General features: G+C 39.4%; 1 protein-coding gene across 1 annotated transcript in view; it reads left to right on the top strand.

The window, feature by feature from the left end:
* The window catches only part of abcb11a (ATP-binding cassette, sub-family B (MDR/TAP), member 11a), an 84,248-nt gene that overhangs the window by 15,775 nt on the left and 46,453 nt on the right, over positions 1-22,020 (top strand). The window contains exons 3-7 of the mRNA XM_043693934.1: positions 10,039-10,060; positions 10,236-10,292; positions 10,416-10,464; positions 18,028-18,275; positions 20,648-20,735. Coding sequence (XP_043549869.1) covers positions 10,039-10,060; positions 10,236-10,292; positions 10,416-10,464; positions 18,028-18,275; positions 20,648-20,735 — 464 coding nt within the window. The remainder of the gene's footprint in view (positions 1-10,038; positions 10,061-10,235; positions 10,293-10,415; positions 10,465-18,027; positions 18,276-20,647; positions 20,736-22,020) is intronic.

Genomic DNA, 22,020 nt, shown 5'->3' with positions numbered 1-22,020 from the left:
ACTTAGGTATATGTGACTGCAATATATCAAATCAAGTCAAAATCCTTAAATGTCAGTACTGTTTCAGTAAGGGTTTTAGCTGCCTTATCTGTGTACTTATTATGTTGTTGTGGTTCTGTTCGCCGAGCTGGAAGTTTTTGTTGCAAACCTTTCGTCCCCTGGCTAGGCGACATCATCAGTGCTTGGGAGCCTCCTGCGAAGCGCTTCTTTGATGTTTCCTCCGGTGTTTATAGTGGTCTGTCCCTGCCGCTTCCGGTTGTCAGTTTCAGCTGTCCGCTGTAGTGGTTGGTATATTGGGTCCAGGTCGATGTGTTTGTTGATGGAGTTTGTGGATGAATGCCATGCCTCTATGAATTCCCTGGCTGTTCTCTGTCTGGCTTGTCCTATGGTAGTAGTGTTGTCCCAGTCGTATTCATGTTGCTTGTTGTCTGCGTGTGTGGCTACTAAGGATAGCTGGTCGTGTCGTTTCGTGGCTAGTTGATGTTCATGTATGCGGATTGTTAGCTGCCTTCCTGTCTTCAACCGGAAGCGGCAGGGACAGACCAGTATAAACACCGGAGGAAACATCAAAGAAGTGCTTCGCAGGAGGCTCCCAAGCACTGATGATGTCGCCTAGCCAGGGGACGAAACGTTTGCAACAAAAACTTCCAGCTCGGCGCAGAACAACAACAACGAGCACCCGAGCTACAAATCTTCGCATAAACTTTGAACACTTATTATGTTATTGTGGCAAGATTTCCACCCTCCGGTATGCTGCAATCTGAATCACTGCTGCTTCACTAGGCAATTTAATTGCTTCCACCAAATCTTCAATCTACTCTTTATGTTATCTGTTGGCCCTGGACAGGTGACATATCCTCGCTGAGTCCTGGCCATCATGTAATCATGCACTACCCCAAAAGCATATTGACTATCTGAGTATATATTAATTCTCTAACCCCTAGCTAATTTCAGTACTGCTGATAGGGCTTTTAATGGGCTGAGTGTCGATTAGAAATCTACTCGACTGCCATCTACATCTACCACTGCCCAAGCAATGCAGGGCGTTTCATCGTAATATTTCCTTGATCCATCTAAAAATAACTCCAACACTCAGGAGTCCAAGTACAGTGAAAAGCTTTGTTTGTGAGCTGTACAGGCAGATCATAGTAAATAAGGACATACCAATCATAGGCTGAGAGAAAACAAAACTTGGACAGAGTAAGGCATACAGGTTACACTGCACAAGATGTATGCAACACAAGATCAACATTAACAAGATTAGCATTGTTTGAAGTTACAAAGTCCTTTCATCGATCTAATAACAGCAGGAAGAATTGTTTCTTGAACCTGCTGGTGAATGCCTTCACGCTTCAGTATCTTCTGCCTGACAGAAGAGGTTGTAGGAGAGTATTACCAGGGTAAGATGGGCCTTTGATAATGTTGGTAGCCTTTCTGTAAATGGAATCCATGGATGGGAGGTTGGCTTCCGTGATCATCTGGGCTGTGCACACAACCTTCTGTAGTTTCTTGCTGTCCTGAGTAAACTAATTACCATACCAGGCTGTTATGCACCTGGACAGTATGGTTTCTATGGTTCATCTGTAAAAATTGGTGAGAGTCCTTATGGATATGCCAAATTTCCTGAGCTGCCTGAGAAAGTAGAGGAGTTGTAGTGCCTTCTTGACCTTCACATCTACATGGGAATTCCAGGACAGATCTTCAGTTATTGTCACTTGTAGGACCTTGATGCTGTCAACCTTCTAATGGTTCTTCAGTAATCCCACCATGCTCTCCATCTTCAACTTCTCTCATGCATTCATGCTCTTTCCCTTCCTTTCACCATCAGTCCTGTCAGGCTTACTACTTTATCTTTAACTTTCCAAGCATATTTAGCTGCTGGGACTAGCACAGATTTCTATTTAGCTCTGCGGCTGTCTGATATTACTCTTAATTTTCCAATCTCCAGTAAGACCACCAGACTAAGGGACATGGGGGAAGGTGGGGTGTGATAGAATTATCTGGCCCATCAGGCTGATTGGTTTGAACACGTTGACTGCCCATGTGGCACATTTGAAAGCTTAAGCATATTGGTGAGGTCTGGCCATCTTGGGATTTGATCTCCTTCTCATCTTTGTCTCATAATTTTATTTCGCCCTGTCATTCTTCCCTCAATCTTTGAGTGTAATGATCTTCTCAATTTGTCTACATCTTTTTCTTTCAGCTAATCTGTTTATATTATTTGTTCTAAAATATACTAAATTCAAATTCAGTAACTTCTGAATATTATAAATTCAGACACATTAATCTTCCTGTCAAGTAGGTGCATATATTTGTGATCCATTCTTCAGTGCATTTTAATTTTAGCCTGCATTGCCTCATGTTTGTTACCTCTGAGGCGACAGTCACTTTTGCACATGTGCATTAGTATCCCAAGATCATGTCATACTTTCTTGACTCTCATATGATCTTATCAAAGATCTATGAGGTTTTACTTATCTGTCCACTTATGGTCCCAATGCTTCAATCATCAAATACAGTTCCCTTAAAAGAAAAGACAAGAATAAAAAGACTAAGAGGAAGCTATCAGTTTTGTGCTTTCATGAGCAGTTCAGTGGTTAGCACGCTGCCTCACTGCACCAGGTACATAGGTTTGATTCCAGTCACAGGCAATTAACTGTGTGGAGTTTGTAGATTCTCCTTGAGTCTCCGTGGGTTTCCTCCTTATAGTCTGGTTTCCTCCCACGGTCCAAAGGTATGCAGGTTTGGTAGAATGGCCATGCTAAATTGCCCATAGTATTCTGGGATGTGCAGGTTAGGAAAATTCAGGGTGATATGGTGGGGTGGTGGATCTGCATGGCATGTCCTTTGAAGAGTTTGTGTGGTTTCAATGGGCTGAATGGCCTGCTTCCACACTGTAGGGATTCTATTATTTAAACTTTCCTTTCACTAAAATGTATGTTAGTCTCAATTTCCATTACAGCCCATTATTTTAAGTTTTGTTCCTCTTCTGCCAAAACTCTCCACCCTTAATCACTTCCTCTCATCCAATTTTACAAATCAGCTATTACCATCCTATCTAATTTCAGAGCTCTGGAGAGATATGTAGTCCATGAAACATAATCTTGTAATATCTTAAACCAGAAGTCAAGCATTTCTTTTTGATACAGGAAAAAAATTACTTTGTTCTTTCTCTGAGATGACCCTTTTTAAAAAAAAGTTTCTTGATAATTCATTCTAGATATTTTATAAATTTGTCAAAATTTAATATTTTGTTCACTCCTTCAGAGTCACGAACAATTTTTATACATTTAAACCACTGAGACAGCATGCATGTATTTTATCATCTCCAAAATTGTTTAAAAATTTTAATTAACTATTCCCTTTAAATGCTTTTGGATGCCAGGCCATGTAAGTCTTCATATAATGACATGTTTATGCATACCCAGGTGTAGTGGTTTTGAGATTCCTGATTCTCAATACATTAAATGTTTTCACAGTAGTTCTCCAATGTTGAAATGTGTTATTAACAAATGGTTCAATGGCATGAGGATGTCTCATCCATGACTTTGTTGCAATATTGAAAGTCTGCCGACAGGTTCTGGCATTTGTAGTCATTGGTGAAAGCCATCAGTATCTTCAATTACCTGGAAAATAAAACAGTATCCATCTATTCTACTTCATGCAGAATGTGTTAATTAGTGGTGGCTTACTGCTGGTTTAGTAGGGGTAGACCGAAAATTCCTGGACATAATTACTTCAACAGCCCCTCTTACTCCAGTACAGATTAAGAGCCATTTGTTATAATTCATTTCTGAATGGAGGACAAGTCTACTTCCTTTAGTAGATTCTACTCATTTTTTAACTCCAGTTTTCTCAGATTTTAGAACATATCATCAGATAATTTTGTTGCAAGAGAATTGCATTTCCAAAATTCCAATTTCTCTATTGCTTGGATACTTTCACACCAATGAATATTTAAGATGAGCAAATCTTATCATTCGGAATTAAAGACTTACCCATGTGTTAAAATAATATTTGGAAGTTCACTTTGACCTGAAAATGGAAGTCCAAAATGATAAGTTAAACATCAAGATTCTGAAATTAAACATTTACTGAGGACTCTTTACTCAACCTGAATACAACACAGATAATACATTATTTTGAGGAAGAAGGAGATAATGTCTTTTGAAATGTCTTTTGACTTAATCTTGTCTTCTTCAATTAACTTTAATCAAATGTAGCCGTTTCCAAGATGTACATATTTAACATATTTTAAGAAACTATTCAAAATCAACAGTTCATAGCAGGTTTTTCCTTTACATGACCTTTGCTAATTCCTCAAAGGGATGTTACATTAATCATACTGCACTTTCAAATTGCCATATATTCCCAAAATGTAAACTAAACTCAAACTATTCCCTGTGCTGAGTTCCAGGGAATAAAACACACATATTACACAAGACAATATTTAACAACCAATGCATGAAGGTGCACAAAAACCAGACCATAAAGAATTAACACTTCATTCAGGCTTCACAGCTGGGCTCTCTCTCTCTTTTATGAACACTTTGTTACTTTCTTCTGATCTCAGTTTTTAACTTTTTGTTAATTCTTTGCTTGTAAAGAGATTGAGACATACAATAGTTTCACACTCCAGAACCAACAGTTATATTGTTAAAAATCACACAACACCAGGTTATAGTCCAACAAGTTTATGTGGAAGCACTAGCTTCCAGAGCGCTCCAAAAACTAGTGTTTCCAAATAAACCTGTTGGACTATAACCTGGTGTTGTATGACTTTTAACTTTGTACACACCAGTCCAACACTGGCACCTCCAAATCACAACATTTATATAACACAGTCAAGTGGAGGTAAACCTTGGCTGCGATAAATATCTGTTGACCAAAAAATGTCTCTTTTAATTGTCTTTTGATTTTAATTCAAAGTGCTAATTACATTTTTAAGGCCTTATCTTCTTTGTTTCTTGTTTCTTTTTACCACTCTCTTTGAAAACTTGATGGCTCTGTGGGGTTCCAATTAGCTTTAATCATTTGGTCAATTTGTTCAATAACACTTGTCTCTCTGCTGGGGTCAAAGATTCTGGGTGAACTTTCTTCCTCTCCTATGGATTACACTATTTATCTCTTCAATTTTTAACTACAGTTCACAGAAGAGCTATAGGCGCAGGTCTTTCTGATTCATAGGATGGTAGTGATCCCACCCATTATCGTCCCTATATCGGTGCACATACGATCATTCTCTAACCCATTCTAGTCGACGTCATCGTTCTCACTGCCCTCTGAGTAGAACAGAGTACTTGATCTCTCCCTTACTATGACTATCACCAATCCTCTTGGCTTTAAATTCTCATATCTGAGAGCCTTCACCCTCACTGGTCCCTTCTTTCACTGGCCATATGTCTGATGAGGGCTGTCAGGATTACAATTGCCTTCTCATATTTATCTTTTCCATCTCCCTACCACTAAGTTTTCTCCTCTGGTATTGGGCATCCAGATCCTAACCCCGCCTACTGATGATATTCATGATAAGCTTCTGATTGCAATTAAGTACACTTTGTACCAACAATTCCGCCGGGCCCCATATTCTTTTACCTTTGTCTTTATACACAATTCATTTTGAATCCTTTCCAGCTGCTGTGGTCTTATGCTTCTCCTAGTTTGCTTTTCCACCCACAGATCCTGATGTGGAGCTCAATGCCTTCCTAGTGCAGACCTTCCTCAGGCTTTATCCTGCCTGTTGTGGGATTCAACTCTCCCCGCTGTAAACTAGGTCTATTGATTGTCTACTAAATACAACACAACTCTTTTCTCCCCTTTATTTCTTTATATACTGCAGCTTACAGCCAGGATCAACTTCAGGGTTTCCCCTCTACCAATATGAAACATGCTCACCCAAATAGACCCCACACTGTTGATAATGCACGGATGCATTACCCTGGTCACAGCAACAATTGTTGGGGAGAGATATTGAAGAGGAGTCTTGAGTTCCTTGTTTAGCAACACAATTGATCTTTATTTAGAGCTCTTTTACCATGCAGTATGGGACAAGTTCTTGGAACAGTGTTCACTGAACACTCTGGGTCTCACTCAGGTATAGTATTTTTATATATCTTGCATTACACTAATTGCATGCAACATTTATATGATTGTTAGCCATGTCCCCCAATCTACGCATCCAATCCTGTAAACATGTGATTGATGATGGATATCTTTGTGGACAGCCCTAGATGCCCCAGGATTTCATGATATTTGCAAATCTTGGGGCCTTACAACAAACCCTATAAATTACCATTCCAATGTTAATGGTTATACTCTTTCTCAGGCATTTGCCAGACTTGCTTATCTCTAAGGACTGTTTGAATTTTGTTATTCTTTGCATTCATTGCTATCCTTATCAAATTCTGTTATCCATCTTAAATTTCCTACCATCCTTATTACAGGAGATACAAAAAAAGATGCTAATTCCTACTAATTGCCTATAATATTCATAATATCATTTCTAATATAAGCTTAGCTATATATAAAGTAATATAGTTTAACTTTAACTCATTTGCTTCACATGCTGTCTTCTAAGATGAAATTTACTGACCTTACTCAAAATATTTCTACATTAAGTATTTTACTAATTAGACAATATCTATTCCATTGATAAAACTGAAACTCAATAACTTTCACAGTTCAGTGAACTTGCCTGAATTCCTAGCGTTCTCCTTTCAACTCATCATTTGTCTCTGTTATTATGGGATCATACTTTTATAGAGAATCATAGAGATGTACAGCTCAGAAACAGACTCTTCGGTCCAACTCGTTCATGCCGACCCAATCTAGTCCCACCTGCCAGCACCTTTCCTATTCATACACCCATCCAGATGTCTTTTAAATGTTGCGATTGTACCAGCCTCCACCACTCCCTCTGGCAGCTCGTACCATACTTGTACCATACTCTGTGTGAAAACGTTGCCTCTTAGGTCTCTTTTATATCTTTCCCCTCTCACCCTAAACCTATGCCCTCTAGTTCTGGACTCCCCACCCCAGGGAAAAGACTTTAACTATTTATCCTATCCATGCCCCTCATGATTTTATAAACCTCTATACTGTCACCCCTCAGTGTCCGATGTTCCAGGAAAAACAGCCTCAACCTGTTCAGCCTCTCCCTATAGCTCAAATCCTCCAACCCGAACTCTTTCAATTTCAGAACATCCACTTTTCTTTAAAAGTTAAAAAACACACAACGTTGAAACTTTATTGCTGGAACAGCACAGCAGGTCAGGCAGCATCCAGGGAACAGGAGATTCGACGTTTCGGGCACAGGCCCTTCTTCAGAAAAACACACAACACCAGGTTATGGTCCAAACTGGTGTTGTGTGATTTTTAACTTTGTATACCCGAGTCCAACACCGGCATCTCCAAATCACTTTTCTTTCAATTCTTGCTAAACCACAAACTTCAAGTTGTCTGCTCCTTGACATGTCTTATCAGACTGTCTCTTCCAGACATTTGCAGCTGTGGTTTGTACAGAACATCCTGTATGTCAATTTGTACGATTCATTGTTCTGCCAAGACCTTATTACCTTGGATTTATCTTCTTCTCAATGCTACCATCGTCCTAACTTATTGCTGAACCACGTAAGTTAATTCTGTTACTGCAGCTAAATATTTCTCCACCAATTTATACCAACTATCCCAGCCCCACCCCCACCCACTCCACTTATCTCTCAGCCCCCTTGCCCTTCCACATTACTGATGAAGGGCTTATGCCCAAAATGTTCACTCTCCTTCTCCTTGGATGCTGCCTGACCTGTTGTGCTTTTCCAACACCACAGTTTTTGACAATGTGGCCTGTTGCAAATCCATGAGTATCTGCCCATGAGACTCTAATCATGGCAATCCCTCAGAATTTTAAATAATTTCTCAGTAAAATTCATATAAAATTTGGCCTTTCCCTTACCACAAATGTCCAAAATGTGATTCAATAATAGTTATTTTCTGAACCAGCTGACATAATCAAGTAATAATATAATTAAACCAATTTTGATCTGAGGGAGCATCAAATTAACTGAAACCTTATCTAGTTGCCATCCTATCTTAGACTCTTTCTTGCATCAACCAGGATCTGTTCTTTTGATGCTTATATTCACATGGTCAAATAGAAGAGAAAAGAAATAAGTACAGGTTAGTGCCATCAATGAAACTCTTTTTTTCAAGTTGGAGATAGAATTGTAGATTTAAATGATAATGGTGTATCTGTAGCTTTGTCGTTTTCCAATTAATTCAACTTGCACCTTTCCACTTCTTTAAACTTGCATCTAAAACTTTGGTTTACATTAGTTATCACATATTAGTTCCTGCTCACTTGCAAGTGCTGCCCTCACTGACTAACTTACGTTCTAATTTGTTTCTAATGTTCATCCTTAAATTGCCTCATACTATAAGGTCCTTCAGACCTACATCCTTTCCTGAACTCTTGTGTAGTTATTTTCTTTTGCCCTACAATAGGGGAGATGCAGAAGGGTGTAAACACCTAGGTGGGAGTGGGGAAGTATGTGTGTATGTGTGGGGGGGGGAGTGTGTGTATATGTGGGTGGGGGGGAGGGGAGTGTTTGTGTGTTTATGTGCACAGATCATTGAATATGGAAGAGAAAATAGAGAAAGCATGCAACCTTATTAATAGGGGCATAGATTACAAGAATGAGGGGGTGATGCTGAACTTGTGAAATATACTTGTTAGACCTTAACTGAAGTATTGTGTACAATTTTGCGTGCTTCATTATTGGAAGGATGTGAATGCTTTGAAGAGGGTACAAAAGCAGTTTACTAGAATGGTTCCAGGATTGAGGAACTTTAGTTACAAGGATAGCTTGAAGAAGGTGGTATGGTATTCCTTTGAGAGTAGAAGAGTAAGAGGAGATATGACAAAAGTTTTCAAATCAAAAGCATGCCAGATAGAGCAGAGAGAGAGAGAAACGCTTCTGCTCACAGAATAAACAAGAACAATAAAACATAGATTTAAAATGATCTGCAGAAGAAGCAAGCGTAAAGTGAGGGAAAACATCACTCAGTAAGTAGTGAGGGTTTGGAATGCACTGCCACGAGCTGTGGTGGAGACAGGCTCAATAAAGGCAGTGAAAATGGACTTGGATGGTTATTTGATGAAAAATAATGTGTAAGAATGTGGGGAAAAATCTAGAGACTGGTGCTAGGTAATGATGCTCATTTAATGAGCTGTTCCAATCACAATGGGCCGATTGGCCTCCTTCTGCACTGTAACAATTCTATGATTTGCAACTTTGGCTTCAGTCTCTTAATCCCCTATAGAATTCCCCTCCACATCATCTACACCATACCCTTCATCTCCCAGTGGCCTTGGGCGGAATGCAGGAAAAAGTCATTGGAATGTTACCAGCTCTCTAAGGGTAAGGTTATAAAGAGAAAATAAATAAACATTGGCATGTATTTCCTGACATTGAAAAAGTCATGTCAAGATTTGATTGAGCACTGTAAGATTTTGAAAGGAATGCAAAATGTTGATACAATGCTTATTTTGCTAGTGGGGAGAATAGCTCAAGGGAACATAACCTTAAGTTCATTGCCAAGTCACATAGACATTAAGAAATACACACATGCTAAGGGTGATAGAAATCTGCTCCTACAAAATCAGTGGTTGCTAATGCAATTAATATTTTTGAATCTGAGATTGTTTGAGTTTCAGCAGCCAAGATTGTTAGCATATGGAGCCAGGTTAGGTTAGAATACAGATCAGCTATGATCTTATTAAATGGAACCAACATAAGGAGTTGAATGGTCTCCATCTGTGCATATCCTCTTGTGTCACAATGTTCCTTTAATGCCTTCATTTTTTTAAAAAAACTCATGATATTGAATAAGCTTTTGCTCACTTCAACTAATATCTTCATTTTTGAATCATTTCCATTTTTTAATATATCCTTATAAATTTCCTTATTAAAAATGATAAATAAATGCAAGGTGTCCTGTCCTTTTGCTGTATTGTATGATAAACATTGTTCTCTGTTGCAGATATAGATGGTTCTCATCGAAGGTGAGTATACTGATGAAGTTTACTTATCTGCTTATAAATAAAATGCCTTTGTGCATGTGTTTTATTCCATGGACAGTGAAATGCTTTGCTTTGAACACTGTTAGAATGGCACTTATTTTCTCTTCTTCACTCCCTTAACTTACTCTGAGTTGTATTCTTGTTTCATGATTTCCAGGAATACCTACACAGTAAATGGAAAACCTTCCCCAAAAAGTGAAAAAAATGGAGAGATGTAAGCCCAGACCAAGTATTATGCAAATAATCAAATAAAAATATTAGTTATATGCTGACTGCAATTTCTTCATGTTGGGCTGACCAGGAGTTAAATTGACATTTAATTTTGTTGTATTTAAAGATTAACACAGAAAAAAGAAGAAAACATTAGGATCGGCTTTTTTGAGCTGGTAAATCTGACTTTTATTGCCAATATTTTTGCACTATATATTCTGTGTGTTCTATGTAAAACATTCAAGTATTCAGAATAATTTTCCAAAAAGATAATATTCATATGGCAGTGAATTTCTTTGATTATTTCTTGTCTAATTTATAACCTAAGAAACTTAATTTCACACTTGGTTATTTAGAACATAGAACAGTACAGCACAGAACAGGCCCTTCAGTCCATGATGTTGTGCTGACCACTGATCCTCATGTATGCACCCTCAAATTTCTGTGACCATATGTATGTCCAGTAGTCTCTTAAATGTCCCCAATGACTTTGCTTCCACAACTGCTGCTGGCAATGCATTCCATGCTCTCACAACTCTCTGTGTAAAGAACCTGCCTCTGACATCCCCTCTATACTTTCCTCCAACCAGCTTAAAACTATGACCCGTCATGTTAGTCATTTCTGCCCTGGGAAATAGTCTCTGGCTATCGACTCGATCTATGCCACTCATTATCTGTTTACCTCAATTAGGTCCCCTCTCCTCCTCCTTTTCTCCAATGAAAAAGGTCCGAGCTCAGTCAACCTTGCTTCATAAGATAAGCCCTCCAGTCCAGGCAGCAACCTGATAAACCTCCTCTGAACCCTCTCCAAAGCATCCACATCTTTTTTATAATAGGGTGACCAGAACTGGACGCAGTATTCCAAGTGCGGTCTAACCAAAGTTTTATAGAGCTGCAACAAGATCTCACGACTCTTAAACTCAATCCCCCTGTTAATGAAAGCCAAAACACCATATGCTTTCTTAACCCTGTCCACTTGGGTGGCCATTTTAAGGGATCTATGTACCTGCACCCCAAGATCCCTCTGTTCCTCCACACTGCCAAGAATCCTATCCTTAATCCTGTCCTCAGCTTTCAAATTCGACCTTCCAAAATGCATCACCTCGCATTTATCCAGATTGAACTCCATCTGCCACCTCTCAGCCCGTCTCTGTATCCTGTCAATGTCCCGCTGTAGCCTACAACAGCCCTCTATACCATCAACGACATCTCCAACCTTTGTGTCATCTGCAAACTTGCTGACCCATCCTTCAATCCCCTCATCCAAGTCATTAATAAAAATTACAAACAGTAGAGGTCCAAGGACAGAGCCCTGTGGAACACCACTCATCATAGACTTGCAGGCAGAATATTTTCCTTCTACTACCACTCGCTGTCTTCTGTTGGCCAGCCAATTCTGTATCCAGACAGCTAAGCTCCCCTGTATCCCATTCCTCCTGACCTTCTCAATGAGCCTACCATGGGGAACCTTATCAAATGCCTTGCTGAAGTCCATATACACCACATCCACAGCTCGACCCTCATCAACTTTTCTAGTCACATCCTCAAAGAACTCGATAAGGTTTGTGAGGCATGACCTGCCCCTCACAAAGCCGTGTTGACTGCATTTAATCAAGCCATGTTCTTCCAGATGGTCATAAATCCTATCCTTCAGAATCCTTTCTAACAGCTTGCAGACGACCGACGTGAGACTTACTGGTCTGTAATTGCCAGGGATTTCCCTATTTCCTTTCTTGAAGAGAGGAATTACATTTGCCTCTCTCCAGTCCTCAGGATGACTCCAGTGGAGAGCGAGGATGCAAAGATCTTCGCAAGTGGCGAAGCAATTGCATTTCTCTTTTCCCAAAGCAGCCGAGGACAAATCTGGTCCGGGCCTGGCGACTTGTCAATCTTAATGTTTGACAAAATTTTCAGCACATCAGCTTCCTCTATCTCTATCCATTCCAGCATGCACACCTGCTCTTCAAAGGTTTCATTCACTACAAAGTTTGTTTCTTTCAAAAAGACAGAAGCAAAAAACTCATTTAGGGCTTCCCCTACCTCCTCAGACTCCACACACAAATTCCCTATGCTATACTTGATCGGCCCTACTCTTTCTTTGACCATTCTCTTATTCCTCAAATAAGTGTAAAATGCCTTTGTGTTCTCCCTAATCCGTTCTGCCAAGCCTTTCTCGTGCACCCTCCTGGCTCTCCTCAGACCATTTTTGAGCTCCTTCCTCGCCTGCCTGTAATCCTCTAGAGCTGAGCTTGACCCTAGCTTCCTCCACCTTATGGAAACTACCTTTTTCTTTTTGACAAGAAGCTCCATTGCTCTCGTCATCCAAGGTTCCTTTATCTTACCACTTCTTGCCTGTCTCAGAGGGACATATTTATTCATCACTTGCAACAACTGTTCCTTAAACAGTCTCCACATGTCTATAGTGCCTTTACCATGGAACAATTGCTCCCAATCCATGCTTCCTAACTCATGCCTAATTGCATCATAGTTTCCTCTTCCCCAATTAAATATCCTCCCATTTTGCCTAATCCTGTCCTTCTCATAGCTATGTAGAATGTAAGGCAGTTGTGGTCACTATCTCCAAAATGCTCTCCCACCACAAGATCTGATACCTGCCCCGGCTCGTTTCCGAGCACTAAGTCTGGAATGGCCTCTCCCCTCATCGGCCTGTCAACGTACTGAGTTAGGAAACACACCTTACAAAAACAGCTCCATTCAAATCTTTTGCTTGAAGGAGGTTCCAATCAGTATTGGGAAAGTTAAAGTCACCCATTACAACAATCCTACTACGTCCACACTTTTCCAAAATCTGCCGACCTATGCTTTCTTCCATCTCCCTGCTGCTACTGGGGGGCCTGTAGTAAACCCCTAAAGAGGTGACTGCTCCCTTGCTGTTCCTAATTTCCACCCATACTGACTATGTAGGCAGATCTTCCTCATAAATGGAAGCTTCTGTAGCTGTGATTAGCTCTCTGATTAGTAGTGCTACACCCCCTCCTCTTTTTTCCCCCTCCCTATTCTTTTTAAATGCTCTAAACCCTGGAACATCCAGCAACCATTCCTGCTCCTGAGAAACCCATGTCTCTGTTATGGCCACAACATCATAGCACCAGGTACTGATCCATGCTCTAAGTTCATCACTTTTATTCCTGATACTCCTTGCGTTAAAGCAAACACACTTTAACTGATCCCTTGGTTCCTTCCCAGGAAAATCCTTCCCACTAGCTGGTCTTCCTCTTGCTATTGCCTCATCTGCATCAACTCTCACCTCCGGTATACAGCTCAGGTTCCCACCCCCCTGCCACACTAGTTTAAACCCTCTCAAACTACTCGAGCAAACCTTCCACCCAGGACATTGGTTCCCTTCCAGTTCAGATGCAACCCGTCCTTCTTGTACAAGTCCCACCTTCCCCAGAAGGCATCCCAATTATCTACATATCTGAAGCCCTCCCTCCTACACCAGCTGCGCAGCCATGTGCTAAGCTGCGCCCGCTCCCTGTTCCTCGCATCGCTATCTCATGGCACTGGTAGTAAACTAGAGAACACTACTCTGTTCGTCCTGCTTTGTAGCTTCCATCCTAACTCCCTGAAATCACTTTTTATATCCTCGATCCTTTTCCTGGCTATATATCATTAGTGCCAATATGTAACATGATTTCTGGCTGTTTGCCCTCCACTTTTAGAACCTTACACACCCGATGCCACCACCCAGCACCCATCATCACCCCCTCACTCGCCAGTAGCTATCGCTCATCAGCATCCTGCACTCATCTGTGTGAAAGATGGTGAATGTAACAAAGATTTTAAATAGCAAAAACCTGAAATTTCATTTTCATACGAAAATTGCTGTAATTCTGTCATGAGCTGCCAGAGTCTCAGGCATAAATTACATGCCCCTAACTTACATATTTCAGGATAGAATTATCCGTTGACAAAAGCCTGCCACCACCCAGCACCCATCATCACCCTCTCACTCGCCAGTAGCAACCCGCACTCATCACCTCATCACCAGCTCCATTCCACCTCCCAATTATGTAACTATATTGAAAATTGATTGTCAAATGCCTAAATACATCAAATGCTTCACAGCATATAGAATAATTCTATAGCAAAAGTAAAAACTAAGTAGGGGACACCTTTCTCCAGGGTCTACAGAGTATGCTGCTCCATCAATAGTGGCTCATGTCAAGTCTATCAAAAGAGGCAATAAGTTCAATGAAGAGTTACAGCAGGAATTACCAACCATTGCAAACTGACCTCCAAGTACCTTTTCATATCACAAAGTATCTTAACTATTTGCAAATATATTTTTTTAATCATCATGCTTACCTTTGTGTCTATTCTAAACAGATGTTTAAGCAAACACTGTGCCCTTGAGAATGTTTAAGTAATAAGGAAACAATAGATGAATCACTTTTGTTGAATGTGGAAGAGGTTGATATATTGGCTGACAAAGGACTCAGTATTCCTAAGCACGTTAAAGGCATTTTGCTGAGTCTCTTTTGAGGTATTTCTTACCTCACATAACAAGCTGTGAAATAGAAGATAGTTCAACAGGAACGTATTCAACAGAATCACTATTGCAAAGTAAGATGTAAGCAATTACATCCATAATTAGGCCATGTGCAATATATTTCGCATTCTTCAGACTGCCAACAAACCGCATGCATCATGATGGCACTTACAGGGGAGCCTCAATACTGAACAGAAGCACCAGTCATAGCTGCAGCCACCAAATCACCCACTATTCCTGTTAAAGACTAAGGCCTCACATTTTATGGCGTTTTAATGACTGGCTTCAACACCCTTGGACAGACAGGCAGGATGCTGGAAGAACACAGCAAGCCAGGCAGCATCAGGAGATGGAGGAGTCAATGTTTTGGGTGTAACCCTTCTTCTGGACTGGGGCGGGTGTAAGGGGAGCTGCAGATAAAGGGATTAGAAGGGGCAGGGCGTAGGTGAAGACAGGCAGAGGGGAGGAATGAATCCAGTAGGTCACTGGAAGGAGTGAAAGGGCTGGGAAGAGAGTCAGGAGATGGGAAGGTAGGTGCCTCTTATTAGATTAGATTACTTACAGTGTGGAAACAGGCCCTTTGGCCCAACAAGTCCACACCAACCCGCCAAAGAGCAACCCACCCAGACCCAGGCAATTTAGCATGGCCAATTCACCAAACCTGCATATTTTTTTTGACCGTGGAAGGAAATCATAGCACCCGGAGGAAACCCACGCAGACACGGGGAGAATGTGCAAACTCGACACAGGCAGTTGCCTGAGGCAGGAATTGAACCCAGGTCTCTGGCGCTGTGAGGCAGCAGTGCTAACCACTGTGCCACCGTGCCACCCACTTTGAAATTGGAGAACTCAGTGTTGGGTCCTCTGGGCAGTAGACTGCCCAGGTGGTAGATGAGGTATTTTTCCCCTGCCACCCCCTTTATCTGCAATTCCTCCTACACCCATTCCCAGTCCTGAGGCAAGGTTACACCTGAAATGTCAATGGTAACATGAATCAAAAATGTTTAGAGGGTTATGGGCCAAATGCTGGCAAATGGGACTAGATTAATTTAGGATATCTTAAATTTCTTTAAGATCTTCTAAATAAAAGAGAATTTGTGTAAATTCTCAATTTGTATCCCTGATTTAACTAATATTCTGAACTAGTTGCCTTGCTCTGATGTATGGTCAGTAGTGAACAAATGCAACTTTTTCCATAACACTGCACAGATTCTTAATCACCAACATAAACTGTGCACTGTAAAACTCTATGATTCTTTGATTCCTCCACTTTTCATGCCTTCTGCCCTAAGCTTTTATAGATGACAGACATTTTCCTTATTGTGTGTCTCACCTGCATTTAGAGCTTTAAACTAAGTCCTTTTAACTTAATGGACTCAAAATCCTTTATGCTGAGTGCTTCATTCTTTGCAATTTTCCTTCCTTGAGATCTGCACTAGCTTTCTGATTGTAGTTCATGGCTGATGATGGTGTTTAAAATATGGATTGTTCAACATTCATTGCAGATGTGTCACCTCTTCAATCTGGCCAATTCATACCTCTAACATCACTTGACTCCACCCGGACTCAGGTCACCTATGCCAACATCTTCTTCCAATTTTTTTCTTAACTCTAGATTTGAATATTTAAACATTCTCATTGTTGACCATTTGTCCAACATCCTTCAGCTCTACAAACTTCCCTACAGCTCTCTCCTCCCATTCTAATCACTTATACATCCCTAATTCTGATCGCTTCACCACTAATAACCCTGCCATCAGCTCCCAAAGTCCTAAGTGCTGAAATTTTCCACGAATCTTTCTGCTCTTCTACCTCTCTAACTTCCCTTAAGATACCCCTTCAATCCAACTTCTTTGACCAAACATCTGCCTCAGTATCTCCTTATATAGCTCGGTGATGGTGCTACCTCAATGGCATTATGTAACATAAGTTGTCAGAATCTGTTGTTAGAGCCCAAGAATTTCCTCCATAAAACTACCATGAGAAAACAATCAACAGCAGTAGCTTCCAGTTCAGACGTTGGCCCGATCTTCATTTCAGAATAGTTATGAACAGGCAACAAATGTAACTAGTCAGCACTGTCCACATTCCAAGAACAAACATAATACAAAAGAATTGTTCAGATTCATTGCAAGGTCGGGGGTTGTAAAATCCACATGAACGACAGACAGAAAAGCAATTACGATGCTACATTTCTTGAATCACTGAAAAGAATTTGCAGCATTCAAGAAGCACCTGGATGAATATATGAATAGGAAGGGTATAAAGGGATACAGATCCTCTAAGTGAAGATGGTTTCAGTATGGAAGGGCAAAATGTGTCGGTGCCACAGGCTTGGAGGATTGGAGAGCCTGTTCCTGCGCTGTATTGTCCTTTTGTTCTTTGCTCTAATTATCATTGGCAGTGGGCAGACAGCTCCTGCTTCCGAGAGGCACTCAGCCTGTCCAACAAGGTTCAAACCTGCCTCCTGGTCAATAAGGACATTAATGTTTGAGCATAGCATCAGAAGAGTAATATAATTCTGCTATGGGGCCATGTTTCAAATTCCACATCGAAAATCTGTGCCAACATTCATTTGGTGACTTTTCAACAGTGCCAGAAAAGGTAGAGATATAATTGTTTTGTTTTAAAAGGGAACAGAGACAAATGAGCATTCTGTCAGAGAAACCGGAAAAGCTTCTCCAAAGTGTACCTTCTTGCAGGAGAATTGGCAGTGATTTCATACATTAATATAAAATTAAAATATTGCAGTTGTTGAAAATCTGCGATTATCACAGAAAATCTTTGAAAAGTAAAGCAGATAAACATTTCAAATTGATGTTCTTTCATATTTTGGAATTAACCTGTTTTTAGATGTTATTACAGACCTCTGGAGCTACTGGAACTTGAAACTGGGCCTTCTGGCTTAGAAGTGAGACATAAGAACTCTTGATGCCTTCACATCACATTGGGAAATGTAGTAACTAATGTTATAAGTTTTCACATGGCATTTTCCAAATTAGAATAATCTGTACACTAAACTTTATAACAACCCCCATATAAAATTTAAAAGTCTGTTAATATTTTAAAGTCATAAACAGATTTTTGGTGCACCAATTACTCCTTTACTCATTTGTTTTGTCACTGTATTATCAGTCATTGGTCTTTGTTTGTACATTTTTCTGAAAATGGAAAATGAAGAGCAACTGTTTTTCTTAGATGTAATTTTAAATGATCTTTCTCCCAGTTCAGATTTGCTTCCTACTATGAAATTACCCTGATGGTATGCGGAGGAACCTGTGCTCTGCTTCATGGAGTAGCCCAACCTGCCATGTTATTGGTGTTTGGTTTGTTGGCAGATACCTTTATTGCATATGACATCGAATTACGAGAATTGAAAGACCAGGAAAAGATTTGCAATCATAATACCAGCGTCATAACTTGGGTGAATGGGTCAGAGTACCATAATCAAAAAAATGAAACAGTGCCATGTGGGTAAGTTGATGCCGATTTGCCTTACTTTCTCTTCAGAATCTTTGTCCATTTTTAGTTTATTCACTTACTTGCCTTCTGCTTTAAGCAGATGGACAGGTATTGAGATCTCTGGGTGAGTCTCAGTATTCTGTCAAGGTGTTGACTCATTATTAGCCTGTGATACACCTACATGCATGGTGCACAACATTTTCTGGTGAGTGGGATGAGCCTGCAGGTGCAGAATTCGTGAGAAGAAGCTGCATGGTCTGCTTTTTTTGCAGAAAATATCCCAGTATTTAAAATGTATTTGGATCAAGTGCATTGCAATTTCTTAACATTTAAAGATGGGATTTGTCCTGAAATCTATTCACCCATCTGCAACCAGTAATAAATAAGAATTCATATGCCATAATTCATTTAGGGAAGCAATAGATGTTTTGGAATTTTATAAAGTTGTTGAAATCACTGAAAATATTTTTATTGACTATTGTTTGTTAATAACTTTTAGAATTTTAGAGAAGAGTAAAATAATTGATTTGAAGCTATGAGCTGAATATCCTCAAAATGAACAGAAAACACTGTAATTTGAAGCACCATGATCTCAGAAATGAAACAATAAAAATGCTACACAGATTAGGAAGCAACATAACCTGGAACTGGCAATTAAGTAACGTTTGTCACCATATTAAATTTCACCATGAGAGTTGATGTTAAAGGACACAAAATACAAGACCAAAAGCTGTAATAGACATGCCAGAGAATTTATTTAAAAAAAAATTAATTAGTGGTACATGGGCATTGCTGGTTGGCCAGCATTTTTTTTGTCTGACCCCAGCTGTCCTAGAACTGAGTGGCTTGCTGCGCCATTTCAGAGTGCAGTTGAGAGTCAACCATATTGCCTTGGGTCTAAAATTCAATGTAGGCCAGACCAGGTGATGATGGCAGATTTCTTTCCCTGAAGGACAGCAATGAGTGAGATGGGCTTTTCATGGCAACTGGCAATGGTTTCATAGTAATCGGTAGTTTCTTAATTCCAGACTTTTTAAAAATTGAGTTCAAATTCCACCATCCACAGTGATGGAGTTCGAACCTAGCTCCCCAGAACATTAGATGAGTTTCTGGATTAATGGCCTAGACATCACCTCCCCCAATCTGTATTATAAATGAAATGGCCTTAAGCTGAACTTAAATGAAACCTCTGATATTTCTGTATGTTCTCTCCATGCTTTATTAAGCTGAAACATCAGGGTCTCAAAATTTTATTAACTTTTAACCTCTCCACTCTCTTCTAGTTCAGATTTGTTTGTTTGATCAATCACAGAATCTTATAGCACTGGAATTGGCCTTTGGGCATCATCACTGTGCAAGCAACAGCTATCTAACATGTTTTTGTGCAAGTAGACTGGTCGTGTTATGATTAGATGGATAAAGAGCATAATGACAGATTTATGCCCAACCTTCAGACTATTCTGAGTACCAAGCAAGGTTACTTTATAATAATTGTAACTGTCAAGTTCTTTTCAGCTTAAACCTGTGCCTCGCTGGGCATGCAATTAAATCACTGTAAAAGCATGTGAAGGTCTTTTAGTGGACCTTTTGTCAAAGCTCTGGTGGATGATTGGTGCCAATGAGAAACTTTGTTCCAAAAATGTATTGTCCAAAACCAAACCTTTGCACACGTTTAGCATGAATCATAAAAAAAAATCAATCTCTTAGACAACCTCCGGCAATCCTTTAATTAAAGTGAAGAATAACATTGATTTGAGCACAATAACAGGAGAAAGTGAGTCCTGCAGATGCTTAAGATCAGAGTCAAAAAGTGTGGTGCTGGAAAAGCATAGCAATCAGGCAGCGTCTGAGGAGCGGGAGAATCAACATTTCGAGCATAAGCTTAGGCTCTAAACGGCAACTGTCTTGCTCCTATGATGCTGCCTGACTGCTGTGCTTTTCCAGGACTGCGCTTTTTCATATTGCTTGGAACATCCAATGATAGCCACTCACAGATAAGGTGAAACAAAGTTTAGTAGTAGGATGGTACTTCTTGATCATTTTGATGCTTATAATTTTGATGATTTCCCAAATTCCTAAACAATAACTTAAATATTGTTATCTTCAAATGCCTACCATGAAAATTTGCATTATGCCTAATATAACCTGAAATATAGTGTGATAAAATACTCTAATAAATGTATAATGAATCAACAGACATTATGAAAATCAGGATCTTTATTTCAAAGAAAGCTAATGGTGTGTTTTGGTATAAATAATACAACTTTAATAATCTGATTCTTACTTATTCTGGCAATATTTTATGAATAAGATTACCACCACTACTGTGTACCTCAGTAATAAATTAGATATGTGATCCAAAAGTTTTGAATTTGTCTTCCCAGGGTCTTAGACATCGAACACGAAATGTCCATGTTTGCTTATTATTACATTGCAATAGGACTGTCTGTGTTCTTACTGGGCTACTGTCAGGTAGGTTTTAAGTGAATCTAGTTTTCAACTCATAATTTCCAACAAAAGATCATACATTTCAGCATGATTTCTAAACTAAATTGTATAATGCAGTTAAATTGAGAATATTTTGAGTTGTGCAATGATAGAAGGATAGCAGCTATGTTAAAACTATCTTATGATTCCTATTATTAAACAACACAGCAATTGTGATCAGGACCCCATTTAGCCAATTGCAGTTCCAAATAGTCAACATTGTCTTAAGTATTGATATCCAAATACAAATGAATGTTTAATTGCAGAATTCTAAATCTTTCGTAAAGTAATAAATTGTAAGCTTGTTTTAACTGATGACTGTTCATGGCTCCATGGAGAAAGTTAATAATGTATTCATTTTTGTAAATATCTTTTTCTGCTTGTTATATCAACCTTGAATTGGATATCTATTCAGAAAGAGGAATTTTCTTAAGAATGGGGAATGTTATTGACATGCATAGAAATTCTGAATTGTTCTGTGATGTGAACACCAATCTGTTTTCCTTACATTACTGACAAAAATAAGAAAGTGCATTCTTATTTATTAAGTTTTCCGAAGCATTTTTGAAGTATTAAAGCAGACCATGTAAATTATGCGTTTTCCAATGGTGTTGCATATTCCTTTTTAATTTGCTGGTTTACAAATAGGGAGAAGGACAATAGCTTGATGGTTAGAAAACAATGCAAAGGTTTCAGTTAATTGGCAAAATTTGCAATGGTGAAATGAGGGAAAATATAATTGCACAACAAATAGGAATAATCCAGAATGCACTGACAGATAATGTAATGGAAACAGATGTTGAATGTGGATCAAAGATGTTGCTAATATAACTAATTTTGTAATAGCTATGTTTCTCATGATGCCATTGAAAAGGTGTAATTCTAAGACCCACTCCTACCAAAATTCTATCCTGCCACTTAACAAACAATTTGCCTTCAAGGTAGGGGGATGTTTGAGGTGACATTAATCCTACCTACTCCTTTGCGATTTGAATCGGGGCGTAATTGCAAAAAGCTATCAATGTCATGCATCACGACCTCATCATCCACTCTTTGTTCGTTTTGAAAAACGCAAAAACAGGTAACATCTGCTCCTGTCTATGTTATGCCTCTCTGACTAACCTAAGTATAAAAAGGCAGACAGATTTGTAAGTTCTCATAAATTAAACAAAAAATGATTATGAAAATGAAATTAGCATTTGGGAGGCAAATGGAAGGCTGATCGTTACAGTAATAAGGATAGACTATAAAAGAAGGAAAGTCTAGAAGC

The sequence above is a fragment of the Chiloscyllium plagiosum genome, chromosome 7 (assembly GCF_004010195.1).
Source record: "Chiloscyllium plagiosum isolate BGI_BamShark_2017 chromosome 7, ASM401019v2, whole genome shotgun sequence".
Lineage (NCBI taxonomy): Eukaryota > Metazoa > Chordata > Chondrichthyes > Orectolobiformes > Hemiscylliidae > Chiloscyllium > Chiloscyllium plagiosum.
This window is presented reverse-complemented; position numbering and strand designations above follow the sequence as displayed.